This window comes from Staurois parvus, unplaced genomic scaffold (genome assembly GCF_062004578.1).
Source record: "Staurois parvus isolate SC_StPar_1 unplaced genomic scaffold, SC_StPar_1.0 ptg000120l, whole genome shotgun sequence".
Taxonomy (NCBI): domain Eukaryota; kingdom Metazoa; phylum Chordata; class Amphibia; order Anura; family Ranidae; genus Staurois; species Staurois parvus.
Genome location: NW_028317916.1, coordinates 6,626,437 through 6,649,723, shown reverse-complemented (window position 1 = coordinate 6,649,723; position 23,287 = coordinate 6,626,437). Strand labels below are relative to the sequence as shown.

At 40.5% G+C, this 23,287-nt stretch overlaps 1 protein-coding gene across 10 annotated transcripts in view; it reads right to left on the bottom strand.

Annotated features, from left to right (window-relative positions):
- The window catches only part of PTPRZ1 (protein tyrosine phosphatase receptor type Z1), a 299,955-nt gene that overhangs the window by 154,699 nt on the left and 121,969 nt on the right, over positions 1–23,287 (bottom strand). For all 10 annotated transcript variants that reach the window (XM_089672116.1, XM_089672124.1, XM_089672125.1 and 7 more), the window contains exons 4-5: positions 8,117–8,268; positions 3,031–3,126 (exon numbers count right to left, since the gene is read on the bottom strand). In XM_089672116.1, coding sequence (XP_089528242.1) covers positions 3,031–3,126; positions 8,117–8,268 — 248 coding nt within the window. The remainder of the gene's footprint in view (positions 1–3,030; positions 3,127–8,116; positions 8,269–23,287) is intronic.

Sequence of the window (23,287 nt, the reverse complement as noted above, 5' to 3'; positions counted from 1 at the left end):
TTTGCTTTTAGTAAATTTACCCCACCCCCTCTGCTGAAAGTCTGATCTAAAACTCAGCTACTCTTGTGGTAAAGTAGTATTTCTCAAGATTAGTTTTAAACTGTCCTCCTGCTAGTATGAAGTCATGAACCAGTATTCTTCATCTTCATACTGAAAATACTGCCCTCTTGAACCTTATTTATACCCTTAGGGTGGGATTTACAAAAACTGGAGAGTGCAAAATCTGGTGCAGCTCTGCATAGAAACCAATCAGCTTCCAGGTTTTATTGTCAAAGCTTAACTGAACAAGTTGAAGTTAGAAGCTGATTGGCTGCCATGCACAGCTACCCCAGATTTTGCACTCTTAAGTTTTAGTAAACCTCCCCTTAGTGTACTTATAGTATAAGTTCACTTTTGGCAAGATTCTTCCCTTTGCATTTCCATATACTCTGAATAGTACATACCAGCGCTCCTGCTCTTATAAATGGCATATGTCCCCCCAGTACACAGCCAGCTTTTGTGGGGCTCCTCCCCCCAGTCCTGCTGTTTTCAGGCTTAGTTGGACATTTGAATTGTGCGCCCCCTAGGGGACACTTTGGCCTATTTAAACTCTGCATGTGCGCAGCTTTGTTTAGTCACACAATGTAAACGTCCAGCCCATCCTACAAAAGGCAGCAAGGAGGTGAATGAGTGGCCAGCATCTTTTGTGAAGAAGCCACCCCCCCCCAAAAGCTGATATGTACCATTCAGAGGATATGGAATTGCATAAGGGGAATTTTAGGAAAATCTTGCTTCCTTCCCACGTGGAAGAAAAATATATTTTAAAAATATTCTTCCCAAATATATTGACATATATTTGAAATACTACAATTTTGGCCATATTCAATATATTTAAAAAAAAAAAAAAAAATAATTATATATATATATATATATATATATATATATATATATATACACTGTATGTTGAAATGCATTTTTATTACAAGATATATGAAAAATATTTTTAACAATAGTTTTCAAATATACTGTATGTCTTTAAAAATATGAATCTACATTTTTGGAATGCATTTACAAATATATGTAAAAATATATGTTAAAATTACTTTTTTATATGTTAAAAAAAATCTGAAGAAAATATTTTAAAAAAATATATTTTTTAAAATATTTTTCATATATTTTGTAATATATAAAAAAATGCATTTCAACATGCAGTGTATATATATATATATATATATATATATATATATACCGTGTTTCCCTGAAAATAACACACTGTCTTATTTTTTGGGGGCTCAAAAAAACACACTAGGTCTTATTTTCGGGGTAGGTCTTATTTTTTAAATGTCCAGGTGTGGACAGTGGGTGCAGAGGTGAGATGCAGGCAGTTGTGGATGAGGGTTACTATAAAGAGGGCCGGTTGATGACAGTTGTGAGCTGCAGTCAGGTGTTGCAGGGGTGACTTGACAGATGAGTTTCAGACAGGGTGCAGAGATGAAACAGACAGGGTGAAGGGGTGAGTTGCAGATGGGGAATGCAGAGGTGAGCTGTGGCCAGGGGATGCAGAGCTGAGCTGTGGCTGGGGGGTGCAAAGGTGGGTTGCAACTCAGCTCACCTCTGCACCCCCCCAGCCGCAGCTCACCTATGCACCCTGTCTGCAACTCACCTGACTCAATTTACCTCTGCAACACCTGACTGCAGCTCATCTTTGCACCCCCCCCTCCCCCTCCACTGCCCTCATATGGTTAGCTTTGCAAAACACAGCTGTCAGCAGTTGGCCCCTCTCTATAGTAACTCCCATTTCGGGTCCTATCTTCCCACACAGTGCACCAAGCGCACTCACTCACCGCTCTGCCTCTTCCCTGTGGCCGGTGATCACCCCTGGGGCATCGGCTTCCATGCATTAGGCTGCAGGAGGAGATGCCCGCCCCCGCCCCACCCCTAAACACACTGCATACTGCACCCACAGATATCTGTTCCTTCCCTGTCCCACAAAGAGTACCGAGGTAGGGAGGTTCTGTGGGAGCAGATGGTGCTCTCACTTCAGCCGCTTCTGTGTTTATAAGAGACAGTAGATATGGGTGTGCGCAAGGCCAGTGCCGGAGGTAGCAGAATGGTGTTCCGCCATGTTGAGGCTGAAAAAAAGCCCTGATCACAACTAGGTCTTATTTTCGGGGTAGGTCTCATACTTTAGCAATTCCCAAAAGTAGCACTAGGTCTTATTTTCGGGGTAGGTCTTATTTTAGGGGAAACAAGGTACATATATATATATATATATATATATATATATACATACATACACTGCATGTTGAAATGCATTTTATATATATATATATATATATATATATATATATATACTGCATGTTGAAATGCATTTTTTATATGTTATAATAATATTTTTTTTTTTTATTATTTTTAAAAAATATGTATTATTTAAATATATTCTTCAGATTTTTTTGAACATATAAAAAAGTAATTTTAACATATATTTTTACATAAATTTGTAAATGCATTCCAAAAATGTAGATTTGTATTTTTAAAGACATACAGTATATTTGAAATCTATTAAAAAAATATTTTTCATGTATTTTGTAATAAAAACGCATTTCAATATATTTGGGAAGAATATTTTTAAAATATATTTCAAATATATTTTTCTTCCATATGGGTTCAGTCTCTTCTGATAGACCTTGCACAGTTTCTGTTGTCTGTCTCTGAATTCTCTCTGTTTACCACTATTTATTTTTTGCAAGTAGGGTCTCCAGAACTGGGCACAGAATTTCAGGTCTAACTAAAGCTCTGCTTAGTGCAAATGGGACCTCCTTCCTCCCGTTGTTGGCTGCTCTAGTGTCGCACCTTAGAATTATACCCCGAGTATTCTTTTTCCCTAACTGTACTGATTGATTTAACAATTAGTTGTGGTCTCTTCTTTTACAACATATTGATTTTAATAACTTGCAAACAGAAGAGGGTTAATGCCAAAAAAACCACGAGCTTAGTCATGTCATTTAGCCCATACACGAACAAATCAAATAATTAAAATGAGCCTCTTACCTTAAATAAAACAGATAAAGCTTTCACTTTTCCATTTCCTTTTATTGCATCATCCAAACTGTCAAACTGGTTAGTGTTAAAGCAGAAGATCTGCATCTGTAACCATGATTGAAATATAGAATGGAAACAGTTAAATTTAACATGAAACATTGATTTCCACATCTTTACTGCAAAAATAGTTTTCAAAAATCTTACCAAACAAATGGGACTTCTAGCTGCAGGAAGCCTATTTACTAAAGTGATTGACAAAAAATCCTGAACCTGCTGAGGGCCTCTATTAATGTTATTGTGTGATTCACTCAACATTAAGAGGGCTTTTTATACATGGAACAGGCATTACCAGGTAGTGTTGTAACCATGCATTAGCATAGAGTCTATTCTTATACACTGCAATACAATTGGCCAGGGAGTGCATCATAGCAATGCCATGAAAGGTAACCTTTCACTAAGTGCCACCTACATTGTCCCTTACAAACAAGAGGCAATCAAGATCTGTATTCATTTGTAGGGGGTTTTAACAAGAAATACACAGCGCCATTCTAAGGTGACTAATCATATTTGAATATGAATAACAACATCTTTATCCATATAATGGCAAGCAAAGCTTGGCATTGGGTCTCATCTATGCTGATATAGGTGTCCATTTATGAACCAGCAGTAATAGATCGCTGCTCAGTTCTCCGGCATTCTCGGAGGACACAGTTCTCCTGTGAATGCCGTTTATGAAGCATATGTAGATCAGTTCTCCAAACGAAGGGAGAACGGTCTACAAACGCTGGAAAACAGCTGATTTTACTATAATCTCGCAAGATTACAGTAAAAGATCAGTTTACTAAGCAGAGGTAAATTATCTCTGCTTAGTTTGCGGTCCCTCCGATTCTCCAGCTCTGGGCTGGAGAATCTGGAGGGAGAACACAGATCTCCAGTGAAGGGCTGAACATGTTCTCCTGGGTGTCATAAACTGTGAATGACCAGAGAATAGCTGTGATCCTCTGAATCGCAGCTATTCTGTGTGTCATAAACGGACACCTTAATGTTGTCAATATGAGAACTGCAGTGTTGCCATGGACAGATTTACACTTTAATGCTGCTCACAGCCCATCCATTGCTTGGTACCCATGATATGAATTTGAATATTATTAGCAATGTTCAGGTAGTATAGGATTTCAGAGATTGTTCATGATGGCAGTTATTGGAACTATGTTGGAAAATTTGTACAAGTCAGTATTTTATTCTAAAGACCATTATTTCTCCCCAAGAATAAAACAAGCCCTGATTTCACTGCAAAGATCTAATAAAATGTCATCTGAATTACCAAGAAATGTCACTATAGTTATGGGGGTTCAGTGATTAATAAATGTGATTCTTGTGAGCTACTATGGTGTATTAATATTAAGTGAGAAAATTACCAAATATATTAATATAGCATGTGTGTTTTATGTGTGCTGTAATTAAAAATTTTGTTTATAAATAATTAAGTGAATAAAATAAATATACCGGTAAATAATTGAGTGAATAAATAAATAAATTAAATGAGTGGGTCACTTACATTATACACATACTCATACCAATGTGTCTAATTAAATAAAAAAAATGTTGCCCAGACAAAGGAGTGATGGATATTTTATTAAAACTGAACAAAGACATAATTCATGGCCAGCTTCTTTAGAAGTATGCACATTTATGTTTCTTTCTTCAGTATCTGATTGATTTATGGTTCTTTTTCACATTCATTCACTTTCATTTGTATTTTATAATATTGCATCACAACAGGTTACATCCATATTTTTATTTATAGCAGCCAATTGATTACCAATAAAAAACATTGTGCTGTTACATTTGTGTGAAAATATAATACAATGCATAGCCATGGTTAACATTCGTATTATTGTGAATTGAGAATTTGTTTCCTGCAGTGTTAAAACCACAACAGTAAAATCAGTCTGTATATGCAGTAAAGCATGCTTGTTATTCTCACTGTGGAACCTAAGGGGTTAATCCTCTGCACTGTGTAAAAAGGCTGTTTGATCCTTTCTTCTCTGTTCCTGCCCTTTTTCAAGTGACCACCACTTATCTCCAGACCGAACCGTAGGCATGCACATGCTCAGTTTGGTGTATATTGCTAGAGAGGTTTTTTTTTCTTGGTGGAGTGCATGTGATCAGCACAGGGCCAATCAGCACTGATCAGCAGAGGTCAGGGGATTTCCATCCTCCTAGAGCAAAAAGAAAACTCCTCCTATAAGCTTTAGCTAGTGCTGGGCTGGACACTGATAGAAGTCACAAGACTGCTCTAACTGCTGATGAGAAAAGGTATTTAGCAGTTTATATTTACTAAAATAATTGCACTTCCATGTTGTGTGTACTGTGGGACACCAGATATAGTGGACGCAGGGTCCTGGGGTTAGTAGCACTTTAAGCCATTGTTTATTGCCCTCATTATAGTTGGTTAACATACTGGTATCTTGTGGTCATTTTGGTTATGGCATTATATTTTTCTGTGTTCCCTCCCATTTTTGTGATGCATGTCCTCCATCTTCTTTCAATACTTTATGGCAGGGGTGTCAAACTGACGGACCTCCGGCTGTTGTGGAACTACAAGTCCCATCATGCTTTTGCCTGTGGGAGTCATGCTTGTAACTGTCAGCCTTGCAAGTTCTGCAACAGCCAGAGGGCCGCCAGTTTGACACCTGTACTTTATGGGATAAAGATAGCTGCATGTCTCACAGCCACATGTTAATCTGTTCACATGGGGAAATGCATTACAATGTTTTGATCTGCAAATACTGTCTTTTCAATCAACTGCCACATCTTGTTGTCTGCTGTTAACCTGCTGCAATCAATAGAAGATCTTCTTGGATGAGAAATGGTATTTGGTGAGTTCAGCTATCTGATAAAGACTGATATCTATCTGATAGAGACAGTGATTGTATCTGCATATACAGGCCAGGCATAGAGTTCTCAGCAAGGGATAAGTCACTACGACAACAGTTGGAGTCAGAATAAACATAATCTGTATTCTTTCTGTTTTCATTTAATTTTATCTTGTTTTCATTCAAACAATATGGCACCCCAACATTTCATATTCCTGATATGTGTCTGTTTTACCATGTACCTGTATTAAAAAAAAAATCTTTTTCTCTTTGTATTGCGTCTCTTGTGTGAAATACCTAGTTACCCTGCTTTTCTTGTTCAAACTGACAACACTAGGCATGTTATCACATCTCAGCGTGGTCAGTTTTCTGGCTGTGCTAGGAGCACAACTTGCCTGTCCTCCAATGATCAGACTTGTGTTGACATGTCTCCCTGCACAGCCATTCACTGGGAAGATCAGTGTCCTGCTGTTTCTCCACCCCCACCTCTCCAAGCCCTTTATGTAGCTGAGAACATAGATTGTAGGATCACTTATAGAAAAAAAAGAAAAAAAAGTTATGTTTATTTTTTGTATATACATATGTATACAAATGTGTTTTTTTTCATTTCTATTTTAAACTGAATGGGTTGTTTTACAATGTAAGGGTTCACATATAAATACCGAGTTATCCTGCCAGTCCACCTGCTTTTCTTATTCAAACTGACCACACTAGGCATGGTATCACATCCATCTCAGCGTGGTCAGTTTTCTGGCTGTAATATGTTCTAGTGTTAAAAAGAAACTTAGAAGGGCTGAACATTTTTAAGCATAATAAAGTGTGAACAGCAGATGTCAACTGCAGTTAAATAGTCTGCCTTCAACTTTTATTCTTACATTTTAGGATTGAATGGAAATGTTGTGTCTGCTAAACCAACGTAAACAATAGTGGGATAAAGGTTCCATTGCAGTGTTCTAAGGCCCCATGTACATGGGACACTTCTGAAGGATGCAAACTGACTGCCTGTTTAGCCGCGATTGCATAACCCATTTATGCGTGTTTATGTATGTTTATGTGCGTTTTTTAAAGATAAGCACAGGAGAACCTCCCAAATGCTCAGAATGCACTGAAAAGTGGTAAATTATTAACTGTTTCAGACTGTTTCAGAGAAATTTAGAGAGTAGAAGCAGAGACAGCAGTATGTGTTGAGATTAGCTTAGGTGTGAGTCGCTCCTTAACATTTCTTTTGTTTTCAAGGGTGGGAAGGTGTCTGCTGGAGTGAGTGATTAAGGCAATCTGGCAGGGGGTCTTCATGAGGTATTTAAGGTGTGAATGGTCATTAACATATCTTTTGTTTCCAAGGGTGGGAGAGGTCTGAGGTGTGAATTGGTCATTCCAATGTGTGACAAGCTTGGTAGGAACATCCTGTGGGCAGTGTTTTGTCCATCTGTGCACCTTGAAAATGCTTTGCATGCATTTTTTATGATGAAAAAAGGCTCTGGACAGCATCGGGAACTGGAAGAGTTAAAAAAAAATTTGCAAACGCTTATAAGCGCGATTTGCCGCATTTACAAGCATTTTGCGTTTGAAACGCTGTTAAAATAGACTGCTGAATGCAAGTTTTCTGCATTCAAAAAAACGACTGTAAACTCAAATGCCTGTAAACAACAGTAAACGAAGATGTGTACATGGACACATAGGAAAACATTAGGGTGACTTCAGGGGTTGCTGAAAAAAAAGCTGAACAGGTGCTAAACGTGAGTTTATCAGCTGCAGTGTACATGAGCCCTCAGAGGCATCTTTGCATTGTTGCAACAGTGCTATTATACTGCAGAAATAATTGCATGAATAACAGGTGACCCTCCATAAATATCCCTTTACATATTCCAAAATACAGATAGTATAGAGTGAGTCAGGCAGCTATATAGGCATGGGAGTGGCTGCTTGCTTTACACTGCTTAAAGTGACAAATATCTTTAAGTTTAGTTTCTAATCACTGATACTTAGGCTAGGCTTTACTTGGGCTCCAAATATGCCACATGGCACTGAGCATTTTATCATACTGGAAATTTGTGGGAAGCTTGGTATGGTCATTAACCATTACATGAACAAGACCCTATAATTACATTTGTTTCTGTTGGAACACTTCAGCTACAACTTTCAATGACATTTCCTACTTAGGTTTATTTTAGACACACAAACTCTGTCACAACAAGAATAGGAATATAATGCATTACCTCCAAGGGGAATTTTTGTCCTTCCAAACTGTGCTCTGAACCGTCTGAAGTAGCATTGCATTTTCCCCAGTGAAAATGTATCCTGCTTGCTTTGTATTCTGTATCTAAGGCACCGCCACCAAGATAATAATCTCCTGTCAAGTTAATTTCCACTGAAATAAAAAAAAAAATATTGGTGAAAATAAAGCATAGGTTTGGTTATGCGGTATCAGAATTAAAGAGTTATCACACTGCCAGTAAATTTTCAAAATGGTAATTTAAGTAAATTCCATCTCTGTCCATATTTATGAAAAATTGTGGTTTCTGGACTCTGGGAAGATTGCACTGTTTTCTACATTATGTGCTTTGACAAAACATTGAAAATCTCAGCCTGGTCAAATTTAAGCAGTGTTTAACATCTAGGGCGATCAAAGGTTCAGTGTGTATTAGGGAGTGATTTAACTATGTACTTTGTGGTGTTCTACTGCTTAGCAGAGAGATACAAATCAGCAAGTCCCCACTGACAGGTGAGAAATCTGTGTTGTTTACACTCACAGATCTCAGTCCTGTCAGTTGCTCTGCCTAACCCTGGCCATGAATCACTGGCTGAGACCCAGTGATTGACATCTACAGGAGCCAATGACAGCATGGGTAGGATAACGCACGTGCGCCCCCCCCCCCTCCCCGGTGATGCAGAATCATGAATATATATATACACGTGATTCTGCACAGAGTGACTGTCCTGTAGCAGTAAAACTGTTATAGGGCGGTCGCCAAGTGGTGGAGACCTGTCAACTACAAGCATGAACTCTTTTGGTGTGTTCTTTTTCCTTTTCTAACCAACAAAGTTATCTGTATTTGGCCCTCTGGTCTTCATTTTGCTTTGTTACCAAGGGCACAACTTCCCTGACTTTGGTCTCCACTCTAAGGTTAAAGCTGAACTCTGGGAAGAACAAAAATCCTCCCTTGGAGCTGGTCTGCCCCCACACTGCATGGGTTTGATGTTCATTCAGTCTTGGGGACTGGAAAATGCCGTTGTACTTAGTTGATTCCTTACTACAGCAGACTTCTTCCATGCTGCTAGATCAGTCCCAGCAGTCTTTTCTCCCCTACACACTGGAGGCTGCAAGTCGTCTGATATCATTATGTATAATGCAGGCTCCATAGCTATGTTTTGGATGTGGGGACACCTACGAACCATGCACTACTGCAGCGTAAGGGAGAAGAGGTGAGCTCTGGCTTCTGGTGGATCAGATATCAGGTGAGTAAGAGTGCTTCTTCCAAGTATCTTAGACCTAAATGAGCTTTTTACTCTTGCAGTGTGGAGGAAGACTTTTTGATAAAGAGGTCTGACAAATCCCAAACTGTGTGAAGCAAATGGGGGGGGTTGTACCAAACACAATGCCGACCTCCATTTTCCCAAAAGTCACAAGTTGGTAACAAACATGATCTGATTTAAATCTCATTTCTTTGCTATGCATTCATAGAATGTGACACAATTGGAAACATGGCCAGATTAACACACATTTAACAAAAGGTAGAGGAATCATAAAACCCCAGTAAAACAGTTCAAGCTAGATGTCATAATCCTTCATTAGCAGGGTCTCCAAAACCTCCTAATAAAGTCATGTCATAAACTGTCTAGTGAGCAATACACATCTGTGGACTTTTTTTTTTAATAGAGCTGAACTTTCATACATCCCAAGCCCTCAACTCTGGTTCATTTTCCATAATGCCTCATGGGACTTACAAGAGGTTACACTAATGTATGGGAAGATGCCAGTTACACTAAACACACCTAATATTACAATGCAGGAAACGAATAAAACATATCAGATCTCCTAAGCAAAACATACATAATATTAATATCATATTTTGTTTCTAATAAATTGTATTCTCATTCTGCTTAATAATGTATTGTTTATCAAATGTGTATGTATGAATGTGAGTTCGGGATCTTAGATTGTAAACTCCTTTTGGGCAGGGATTGATGTGGATGTACAATATATACTATATGTAAAGCGCTGCATATGGTGCTAAATAAGTACCTGTAATAAATACAATAAATAAATAAATAAATAAAATTGGACCAGATTGGACTGACTCTGCAAACCAATTAGACACTTTTCTAAGAATCTAAGACCAGGAGACTTTACTTAAGAACTTTCTCACTTTTAAGCCTTTTTCTTTTACTGTGCATACAATATATCTATTCTGCAATGATTCTTTCCGGAAATATTTTCTTTTACCTTTCCTTTTTACTTTCATTAAAAAAATATTTATATATCATTAGGTCTAATCTCTGAATGCTCTAACTAGAAGTGCTCCTTCAAGAAAGCTACCATATTGTAAACTTTAAATTTATGAAGATCCTGAATATAGATACCTCATTTAGTACAGCACTAACATCCAGTGAAAGATATAATAACTTACATTGTAGTGATAAATTGCAGTGATGAAAATAGTGAAATATTAAAATAAATAATACAAATTTTAATAAAATCTTAAAAATAAATGAGAAAGGAAATAATAAAACACACATTAAAAATTTTATATATATATATATATATATATATATATATATATATATATATATATAAACAGTGAAGAACAGAAGTATTTGAACACCCTGCGATTTTGCAAGTTCTCCCACTTAGAAATCATGGACGGGTCTGAAATTCACATTGTAGGTACATTCCCACTCTGAGAGGCAGAATTTAAAATAAAATTCAGGAAATCACATTGTGTGATTTTTAAAGATTTTATTTGTCATGCACTGCTGAACATAAGTATTTGAACCGGATAGCGCACTGACTGTGAGAACACCTTGCCCGTCGTTGTGGCCATTGTCATTTTTCTATGCTTTTTAGATACATGCTTTGTCTGTGAGTATGTTTTTATGATTTAATTCCTACAATAAACCTTGGATAATGCACTAGGTGTGTGCGCCACCTGTGTTTTCTCTCTATAAGTATTTGAACACCTGAGAAAATCAGTGTTAATATTTGGTTTCGGAAGCCTTTGTTTGCAATTACAGAGGTCAAACGTTTCCTGTAGTTCTTGACCAGGTTTGCACACACTTCAACAGGGATTTTGGCCCACTCCTCCACACAGATCTCCTCTAGATCTGTCAGATTTCAGGGCTGTCGCTGAGCAACACGGAGTTTCAGCTCCCTCCAAAGATGTTCTATTGGATTTAGGTCTGGAGACTGGCTAGGCCACTCCAGAACCTTGATATGCTTCTTACGGAGCCACTCCTTGGTTATCCTGGCTGTGTGCTTCGGGTCGTTGTCATGTTGGAAGACCCAACCATGACCCATCTTCAATGCTCTGACTGAGGGAAGGAGGTTGTTGCTCAAAATCTCACAATAAATGGCCTCATTCATCCTCTCCTTAATACAGTGCAGTCATCCTGTCCGCTTCGCAGAAAAGCACCCCCAAAGCATGATGTTACCACCCCCATGCTTCACAGTAGGGATGGTGTTCTTGGGATGCAACTCATCCTTCTTTTTCCTCCAAACACGACGAGTGACGTTTAGAGCAAAAAGTTCTACTTTGGTCTTATCTGACCACATGACTTTCTCCCATGGCTCCTCTGGATCATCCAGATGGTCATTGGCAAACTTCAGATGGGCCTGGACATGTGATGACTTGAGCAGGGGAACCTTCCGTGAAATGCATGATTTGAAACCATGACGGTGTAGTGTTCTACCGACAGTGACCTTTGAAACTGTGGTCCCAGCTCTCTTCATGTCATTGACCAGCTCCTCCCTTGTAGTTCTGGGCTGATTCCTCACCTTTCTTATCATCAGTGATACCTTACAAGGTGAGATCTTGCATGGAGCCCCAGTCCGAGGGAGACTGACAGTCGTCTTTAGCCTCTTCCATTTTCTAACAATTGCTCCATCAGTTGATCGATTTTCACCAAGCTGCTTGGCAATTGCCCCGTATCCCTTTCCAGCCTTTTGGAGGTTCACAATTTTGTCTCTGGTGTTTTTTGGCAGCTCTTTGGTCTTGCCCATGGTAGTAGTTGGCGTCTGACAGACTGTGGGGTCGACAGGTGTCTTTAAAGAGCTCCGACAGGTGCTACTAAGTTAGAATAATGAGTGGAGTAGAGGTGGACTTTTTAAAGGCACAGTAACAGGTCTTTGAGAGCCAGAATTCTTGCTGTTTCTTAGGTGTTCAAATACTTATGTTCAGCAGTGCAAGACAAATACATTTTTTAAAAATCATACAATGTGATTTCCTGAAATGTTTTTTAAATTCTGTCTCTCAGAGTGAGAATGCACCTACAATGTAAATTTCAGACCCCTCCATGGTTTCTAAGTGGGAGAACTTGCAAAATCGCAGGGTGTTCAAATACTTCTGTTCCTCACTGTATATACAGTCATGGCCGAAATTGTTGGCACCCTTGATATTTTTCCTGAAAATCAAGTATTTCACACAAAAAAGGTATTGCATTAACACATGTTTTGCTATACACATGTTTATTCCCTTTGTATGTATTGGAACAAATATAAAACAGAGGCAGAAAAGCAAATATGACATAATGTCACACAAAACCCCAAAAATGGGCTGGACAAAAGTATTGGCACCCTTAACTTAATATTTGGTTGCACACCCTTTGGAAAACATAACTGAAATCAGTCGCTTCCTATAACCATCAATAAGCTTCTGACACCTCTCACCCGGAATTTTGGACCACTCTTCCTTTGCAAACAGCTCCAGGTCTCTCTTATTGGAAGGACACCTTTTCCCAACAGCAATTTTAAGATCTCTCCACAGGTGTTCAATGGGATTTAGATCTGGGCTCATTGCTGGCCACTTCAGAACTCTCCAGCGCTTCTTTGCCATCCATTTCTGAGTGCTTTTTGACGTATGTTTGGGGTCATTGTCCTGCTGGAAGACCCAGGATCTTGGACGCAAACCCAGCTTTCTGACACTGGGCCCTACAGTGCGACCCAAAATCCTTTGGTAATCCTCAGATTTCATGATGCCTTGCACACAGTCAAGGCACCCAGTGCCAGAGGCAGCAAAACAACCCCAAAACATCATTGAACCTCCACCATATTTTACCGTAGGTACTGTGTTTTGTTCTTTGTAGGCCTCATTCCGTTTTCGGTAAACAGTAGAATGATGTGCTTTACCGAAAAGCTCTATCTTGGTCTCATCTGTCCACAAGACGTTTTCCCAGAAGGCTTTTGGCTTACTCAAGTACATTTTGGCAAACTGTAGTCTTGCTTTTTTATGTCTCTGTGTCAGCAGTGGGGTCCTCCTGGGTCTCCTGCCATAGCGTTTCATTTCATTTAAATGTCGACGGATAGTTCGCGCTGACACTGATGCTCCCTGAGCCTGCAGGACAGCTTGAATGTCTTTGGAACATGTTTGGGGCTGCTTATCCACCATCCGGACTATTCTGCGTTGCAATCTTTCATCAATTTTCCTCATCCGTCCACGACCAGGGAGATTAGCTACAGTGCCATGGGTTGCAAACTTCTTGATAATGTTGCGCACTGTGGACAAAGGCAAATCTAGTTCTCTGGAGATGGACTTGTAACCTTGAGATTGTTGATATTTTGCCACAATTTTGGTTCTCAGGTCCTCAGACAGTTCTCGTCTCCTCTTTCTGTTGTCCATGCTTAGTGTGGCACAGACAGACACACAATGCAAAGGTTAAGTGAACGTCTCTCCTTTTTATCTGCTTTCAGGTGTGATTTCTATATTGCCCACACCTGTTACTTGCCCCAGGTGAGTTTACAGGAGCATCACATGCTTGTAACATTCTTATTTATCCGCAGTTGTGAAAGGGTGCCAATACTTTTGTCCAGCCCATTTTTGGAGGTTTGTGTGACATTATGTCGAATTTGCTTTCTTTCCTCCCTTTTTTTGTTTTGTCCCAATACACACAAAGGGAATAAACATGTGTATAGCAAAACATGTGTTAATGCAATACGTTTCGTGAGAAATACATGATTTCCTGGAGAAATATCAAGGGTGCCAACAATTTCGGCCATGACTGTATATATATATATATATATATATATATATCCTAGAGTCCTAGAGAACCAGGGAAGCTTGTCCTTAACCCCTTTATCTGGCAGATATCAAACTACAGGAGATGGTCAGAGACTACAGACATGATGCAGGAGATGGTCAGAGACTGCAGACATAATACAGGAGCTGGTCAGAGACTGCATACATACAGGAGATGGTCAGAGTTTGCGGACATGATACAGGAGATGGTCAGAGACTACGGACATGATACAGGAGAAGGTGAGAGACTGCAGACAGGATACAGGAGTAGGTCAGAGAATGCGGACATGATACAGGAGAAGATCAGAGACTACAGACCTGATACCAAAGGTCATAGACTGTGGACATGATACAGAAGAAGGTCAGAGACTGCGGACATGTTATAGAAGGTCAGAGACTGTGGACATGATACAGGAGATGGTCACAGACTGCGGACATGATACAGGAGACGGTCAGAGATTGCCAACATACTACAAGAGATGGTCAGAGACTGCGGACATACTACAAGTGATGGTCAGAGACTGCAGACATGATACAGGAGATGGTCAGAGACTGCAGACATACAACAGGAGATGGTCAGAAACTGCATACATACAGGAGATGGTGAGAGACTGCGGATATGATACAGGAGATGGTCAGAGATTGCGGACATGATACAGGAGATGGTCAGAAATTGCGGACATGATACAGGAGATGGTCAGAGACTGCGGACATGGTACAGGAGCCTGTCGGAGACTGCAGATATGATACAGGAGATAGTCACAGACTGCGGACATGATACAGGAGATGGTCAGAGACTGTGGACATACTATAGGAGATGGTCAGAGACCACATACATAAAGGAGATGGTCAGAGTTTGCGGACATGATACAGAAGATGGTCAGAGACTGCAGACATGATATAGGAGATGGTCAGAGACTGCAGACATGACTCTCTAGTAATGATCATTCATGGTCATCATAGGGAATAGAAAAGACTCCTGTAATGCTTTCCATTGCTCACCTCGCTGTATAGTAGATGATATGATATATTCACACACCACAGTGGAGTCCAAGGAAAGCAGTAACCCTCCCCGAGGCACCCTGAGGTACTCCCACCTCCCCAGACAGTCTTCGCTGTTGCTGTGTTTCACAAAAGATGCCATTACCTCACTGCTGGTTCGAACCCCCCCTTCAGCTGAGCCAAGCCCACCCCCCTGCCTGAGCACAGCCGAAACTGTCCCCCCTCTCGACAGAGCTGACCCCCTGAAAAATGCTGCCCAAGGCAAACGCCTTTGCCTTGTTTGCCTTGCAGTAGATATGCCTCTGCTTGCGTCATCGTCATTGAATTTTCGGTGAAAAGGTCAGTAGTGAATGAAAACACAATAGATAGTTAATAATTTCAAGCCGTCCTAAATGCGGAAGGCTAAAAGTGATATAAGTGAGTTCCCAGATGCCCAAATGGTGGCATCAACATAAGTGACCCTAATAACTAAATGCACCAAAAGGTCCTAAATGGTTCCCATAAATAATTGTGAAATAATGATAATACTAAACCATGATAAAGTACCTCCATATACAAGTACACTACTGGAAAAAAAAACTGCTGGAAAAAAAACGTGCCCCACTATACTGACATCCAATCCGATCAATCCCATAAGTGGGAGAAAAACATAAATAATATAGACAACTGGTGCCTATGGTATGTAAATACAATCCCCAAGATCAAGCAATCCCAATAACATAAAAATGACAATGACCACGAAAAAAGTCCACGTAAAGAACAAGTCCTAAAGATGTAAAACATATGCAGATATCAGCTGTCTATAAATTGCAGATGCGGATGGTCTCAGGAAATTAATCCGTCACCAGCTAGATTGCACCCTCACCTCCACACATAGACCCCACAGGGCCAAAGCGCTAGAAGAATGCACTGAACAAATGCGCCTTGAAGATGCCTCTGGTTTTACCTGGGTCTCTGCAATGATGGTGGTATCAGCCCGTTTACCAGTAAAACTCCTGTCTTCCGGTCTCTTAAAGTGCTCCACTGTATACAGCCATCTCATAGTAACCAAAATGGAGAAAGACAAAAAGATTCTCCCATAGTGTAATAAATTCAACACTTTAATGTTAAAATGTATAGCCAGAATGCCCACTCACATATCGTACAGGAATAATCAGCATTTAAACCACATGGTTTTGTTGGGTGTACATGTATGGGTGTACCAATATGGCGTCCACGCCGGATGTGACGTCACCATGCTCCGTATGCCATTCCAACGTGTTGCGTCACTAATCACATGACTTCCTCAGGGATCACCCGCCTGATACAGCCGACCCCCTGAAAAATGTTGCCTAAGCAAACACCTTTGCCTTGTTTGCCGTTGCGGTAGATATGCCTCTGCTTAGGTCATCCTTACTGAATTTTCGGTGAAACTTGGGGAACCCTGGATCATACTCCAGGCTTCTCACCTCCTCAGCAGTCCCCTCCTTCACTGGGACAGCAACAGGTGCTACCACAACAGCAGGATTCTCTACTGCCTCCCCATCTGCTGCAGCACTCACTTCACCCAGCTTTCCTCCCAGTCCAGGGATGGGTCCATGCCTGCACCTGTAGACATAGCCCCTGTATGTTTCCTCAGCTTCAAGGATGGTTGTTCAACAGTCTGTCTAACAGAGGAGACAACACTGCAAACCTCACTCACTTGCAGTTCCGGCTTTTCTGGTTCAGCAGTCTCGATACAGAAGCCAGTGTTCCAATTCAATGTGTAGGTGACAGATGGCAGGTTCTCCAGCATAAGCTGCACTAGCAGCTCCATGCAATGTCCACAAAGGCTCCATACTCAGATCCCCACTGTTGGCTGCCCACATGTACAGTCATGGCCAAAAAGTTTGGCACCCTTGCATTTATGAAAATTGTTGCAATTACAAATGTTTAGGCATTCTCATGTTTATTTATTTTGTTTGTATTGGTGGAGAAACAAAAAGCCAAATCTGACACATTCCACACAAAACCACAAAAATGGACTGGACAAAATTATTGACACCGTCAATTTAATATTTGATAGCACACCCCTTGGAAAAAGATAACTGGAAATCAATCGCTTCCTGTAGCCTTCAATGAGTTTCTTACACCTCCCTACTGGAATTTTTGGACCACTCTTCTTTTGCCAACTGTTCCAGGTCTCTCAGATTGGAAGGGTTCCTTTTCCCAACTGCTGTTTTGAGATCTCTCCACAGGTGCACCACAGAGATTGAGATCGGGACTCATTGCTGGCCAGTTCAGTACTCTCCAGCGCTTTATCTGAAACCATTTCTGGTTGCTTTTTGACATGTGCTTTGGGTCACTGTTCTGCTGTAAGACCCATGACCTCTGACGGAGGCCCAACTTTCTGACACTGGGGCCTACACTGCACCCCAGAATTCTTTGGTAGTCTTTAGATTTCATAATGCCATGCATATGGTCAAGACATCCAGTGCTTGAAGCAGCAGAGCAAACCCAAAACATCAGTGAACCTGCACCATGTTTGACTGTGAGGACTGTATTCTTTTCCTTAAAGGCCTCATTGCATTTTCTGAAAACAGTAGAATTAAGGGCTTTACCAAAAAGCTGTAATTTTGTGCAGATTCGTGATTCATCAGTGAATATCACTTTCATCCAGTCATCCACAGTCCATGATTTCTTTTCTTTAGCCCACTGTAACCTTGTTTTGTTTTTCTGTTTAGGTGTTAATGATGGATTTTGTTTGGCTTTTCTGTATGTAAATCTCATTTCCTTTAGGCGATGTCTTACAGTTCGATCACAGACATTGACTCCAGTTTCTGCTAATTTGTTCCTCATTTGTTTTGTTGTGCACTTTCTGTTTTCAAGGCATATTGCTTTAAGTTTTCTATCATGACACTATGAAGTCTTCCTTGGTCTATCAGTACGCTTCTCTTTTACAGCCTTCCCATTTATTTGTACTTGGTCCAGATTTTAGACACAGCTGACTGGGAACAACCAACATCTTTTGCAACATTCCGTGATGATTTACCTTCTTGAAGAAGTTTTATATTCCTCTCCTTTGTTTCAACTGACATCTCTCGTGCTGGATTTATGTCAATCAGCTTGGTGCCACAACTCCCCTAGGTGTGCAAGCACTCTTTTTTAATTGCAGACTAATTAGCAGATGTAATCTGATGCAGATGTTTATTTTAAAACTGCAAAGTATGTGGTGATTCTATAATATTTTCCTCAGAATTGAGTGATTCCATATTTTTTCCTCTGCTTGATCTGTAAAACAGTTGCAATTGACTACAGTTTCCTTTCTTTTTTATTTTTTTAAGTGTTTCTTAAAGCCAGAAGGTTGGAATGTTAAATGAATATAGTTATGAGACATGTCTGTGATTGTTTTTTTTCTACACAATTAAACAATCGAATTAACATTTTCCAAGAGTGGTGATTCCATACTTTTTGCCAGGGGATGTATAACAAAGTGGAAGCAACTGGGAAAAACAGCAACTCAGCCACAATGTGGTAGGCAACATAAAATGACAGAGCAAGGTCAGCGCATGCTGAAGCGTACAGTGCGCAGAAGTCAAAAACTGTCTGCAAGGTCAATAGCGAAAGACCTACAAACTTTGTGCAACCTTTAGATTAGCACAACATGGCCATTTCCATGGCCAAGCAGCTACATCCAAGCTTTACATCACCAAATGCAATGCAAAGCGTCGGATGCAGTGGTGTAAACTACACCGCCACTGGACTCTAGAACAGTGGAGATATGTTCTATGGAGTGACGAATCGCGCTTCTCTGTCTAGCAATCCAATGGACGTGTCTGGGTTTTGTGGTTACCAGGAGAACAGTACTGCATTGTGTCAAGTGTAAAGTTTGGTGGAGGGGGGATTATGGTGTGACGTTGTTTTTCAAGGGGCTTGGCCCCTTAGTTCCAGTAAAGGGAACTCTTAAGGTGTCAGCATACCAAGGCATTTTCGACAATTCCATGCTCCCAACTTTGTGGGAACAGTTTGGGGATGGCCCCTTCCTGTTCCAGCATGACTGAGCACCAGTGCATAAAGCAAGCTCCATAAAGACATGGATGGGCGAGTTTGGGGTGGAGGAACTTGACTGGCCTGCACAGTCCTCAACCCCATAGAACACCTTTGGGATGAATTAGAGCAGAAACTGCTAGCCAGGCCTTCTCATTCAACATCAGTGCCTAATTTCACAAATGCACTTTTGAAGAATGGTCAAACATTCCCACAGACACACTCCTAAACCTTGTAGACAGCCGTCCCATATGAGTTGAAGCTTATATTCCTGCAAAGGGTGAGCCAACTCAATATCGAACCCTACAGATTAAGACTGGGATGCCCATAAAAGTTCATGTGCATGTAAAGGCAGATGCCCAAATGCTTTTGGAAATATAGTGTATATGAGGCCAAATCAAATCTGATCCACAGTGATCTCTTCACCACACTTAAGAAAAAGTGGTGGGGGGAAACACTTTGTGATTTGCTGATTTTATTTGGCAGTATCATGCTATGTATGACCTTTTTTGAATGGGCACTATATACTGATAAGGATACACTTCCCTGACACCTGATGGCGGTTTTCTTGCAGGAAGGGTAGATCATCAGCTAATACTTCTCAAGTGTGTTTGCCTGTCTTGAGAGAGATAGACAATTTAAATTGTCCTTTTTTTCTCCTGTGGTGATCATCCATCCATCCTCTCGGGAGTCTGGAACTACCTTGGGTGTAGGCAGTGGAGAAATACCTCTGCTAGTGGTGTTCAAGCTGTGGTTGGCCACTTTCCGTGGGGCTGTTCAAGCTGTTCACCTTCCATAACATGTTACACCCATATTCAGGGTACAACATGTAACATGTTATGGTCAGACTGGCCCCCGCTCCCCCAGCTCCCCCTCACCAGCTGTCAAATTTTTTAAAAACGTGGCCGTGTGGAGCTCCACCTGCCCGGCCTCATCACTCATTCACTGTGTTCTGTGAATTGGAAACTACAAGTCCTGACAGCCTTAGCGGCTGTTGGCTTGTAGTTCTCAATGAACTACCACAGCATTATGGAGGTAGCTCATTGAGTCTTCCTTTCAATATATCTGCTTGCCTGCACATCCCGTATGGGCAAGCAGATATACCGACAGATCTGCAGGAGAACTGCATGGCACCAGAGATCTGCTGATCGCTGGCGCAATGGTTCACAGGCTCCTGCAACAAAAAATAATACATTAACATTTTTTAGCTGCAAAAAAATGTGCATATAATATTTTTTGTATAAAGGTGAACATATCCTTTAACAAGAATGGTATGCACATTTGGTGACTTCTTTTCCTTAAGTTTAGTGAAGGGAGTACTGCCGATCAAGTTTGACTTGGTCTCGTATTTTTTCACTGGGTGATATCATTAGAAAGGATCATTAAGACCCATTTATATTTTTGGACACGTGTCCACATTTGGATTTTATGTATTGTTTATGTTTTGGAGACATTTCTGTATGCCTGTATGCTATTCTGAGGTTCTTCTGTTTTTTTGACAACACATATGGGATTTTATTTATCCACTTATGTATGAATAAATGCACTCACCTGTCACTTTATTAGGTACACCCATTCAATTGCTTGGTAACACAAATTGTCAATCAGAAAATCACATGGCAGCAACTCAGCATCTAGATGTGGTAAAGACGACTTGCTGAAGTTCAAACCAAGCATCAGAATGGGGAAGAAAGGAGATTTAAGTGACTTTGAACGTGGCATGATTGTTGGTGCCAGACGATCTGGTCTGACTATTTCAAAAACTGCTGATCTACTGGGATTTTCACATGCAACCATCTCTAGAGTTTATAGAGAATGGTCCAAAAAAGAGAAAATATTTAGTGAGCGGCGGTTATGTGGATGATAATGCCTTGTTGATGTCAGAGTGCAGAGGAGAAATGGCAGACTGATCCAAGATGATAGAAAGGTAACAGTAACTCAAATAACCACTCGTTACAACCAAGGTATGCAGAATACCATCTCTGAACACACAACACGCCAAACCTCGAAGCAAATGGGCTGCAGCAGCAAAAGACTATACTGGCTAGCAAGGTGTACCTAATAAAGTGGCCGGTGAGTATCTGTGTGTATATATAAATATAAATATATATTTTTATTTTTTTTTGTGTGTGTTTTAATATTTCACTATTGTTAGCGCTGGAATTTGTCACTACAATGTATTTTTATTATATTTTTTGACTGGATGTTAGCATGGTACTATATGAGGAATCTATATTCAAAATCTTCTTAGAATTTGGTGTTTATGGGGTATTTTAGTATAGCAGCTGGTTTGTATTTTTTGTCTCAATAGCTGTCAGTTTGTGTATTTTACACATTCAGATTAAAAAGCACCTATTGATTTCATTGTAGTGCGCAGGGGTTTATTATTTTTATACAGTAAACTTTCTTACATTAGTGTCAGGCATAGTAGCAAGTGATACAGAAAAAAGGTCAGAACTGCAACATCAGATGCTATTGCAGTGAATGTTAACACAGGTTAAAACAGGTGATGACAGCTACCTTGTGTGAGTGAAGGATTAACTGATCAGTGACAATCACTCTCTATGTGCTGGTGCTTAGATAGTTGTCCCAGAGCTGGAAAATCTTTGCTGGAGGCAAAGTGAGTAATATGTCATATTCTGGTCACTCCAGTGGGATCTGGGAGTCTAATCATTACACCACCATCAGCCCCTCCTATGAGTGTGACTCAGGTTTTTTAAGATTAATATGTTGGGATGTATTAATATAATGTAATGTTTTTCTCAGAAATGTTTAAAAAATCTTTGGCTACCTAGATCTCCATGATTCTTTAGAGAGAAAACAGGTGGCGCACACACCTAGTGCATTATCCAAGGTTTATTGTAGGAGTGAAAGAATAATAAAAACATACTCACAGACGAAGCATGTATCTAAAAAGCATAGAAAAATGACAATGGCCACAACGGCAGGCAAGGTGTTCTCACTGTCAGTGCGGTCAAATGGCTGACGTGTTTCGGGGACGAATCCCTTTCCTCAGAGCTGATGACCAACCTCTGATGCTGATGTATGATGAATGGAAAGTAAGAGCCTTGCTGTTGATGCCTGAGTGGGATGGTCTGGGAGTGTGCTTTATGCCTGTGGGGAAATGGCTGCTGGAATGCAAACCACCAGACATGATGAGTCATCCGGAGTTTACTTCCTGTCTGGTGGTTTGCATTCCAGCAGCCATTTCCCCACAGGCATAAAGCACACTCCCAGACCATACCGCACTGACAGTGAGAACACCTTGCCTGCCGTTGTGGCCATTGTCATTTTTCTATGCTTTTTAGATACATGCTTCGTCTGTGAGTATGTTTTTATTATTCTTTCACTCCTACAATAAACCTTGGATAATGCACTAGGTGTGTGCGCCACCTGTTTTCTCTCTATCCAGTGGCTGATTTCCCCGTCTGAGGAGGGCTGCACCCCTGAAGCATTTCCTTTGGTTGTCGCTATCCTGGTACCCTTGGCTTCCCTTTTGGCTGTGCATATCCTGAGACGCTGGAGAGTACATACGAACTCCATGATTCTTTATATCAGGGCTCACTTCCTGCTAATTCTTCTGTTGGCAGTGTAGTAGAAGCCCAAGTGACTGTACTGACACAAAAATAAAAATAAAACATAGGCCATCAAAAAGTCTGTGAAAGAATGCAATGATCTATTATCACATATTAAATACCTACTTTACTTAGTATTTTAGGTATACTTATGTGGATATTATTACAATTCTGTTTATAAAAGCTTGCACAATATAAGGCTACGATCACACTAGCTTTGCCAGCAGGCGTCAAACAGGTGTTTGGGAAGCGTTTTTAACGCTTCTCAAATGCCTATGAAAATTCTGCACATGGCAGCACACAGTGCTGTTTACAGTGAAGCGTTAGCGTCGCGTTGCATCGCGGCAAAACTGACGCCTCATGTCGAGTCAGGAGGAGTTGAAGCCTCCCATTCAAGTCCATGGTGCCGCTCCTCAAACGCCTGGCAGGCGTTTGCGAAGCAGTTGCGGAGTGTTAATACCATTTAATTTCATTATAGGTGTTTGTGGTGCAGTTTTAACGCTTGGCAAACGCTTATCAACCACCTCAAAACAGCGCATAGGGTGTTTGGGGAGCGTTTGAGGAGCGCTAATAATGC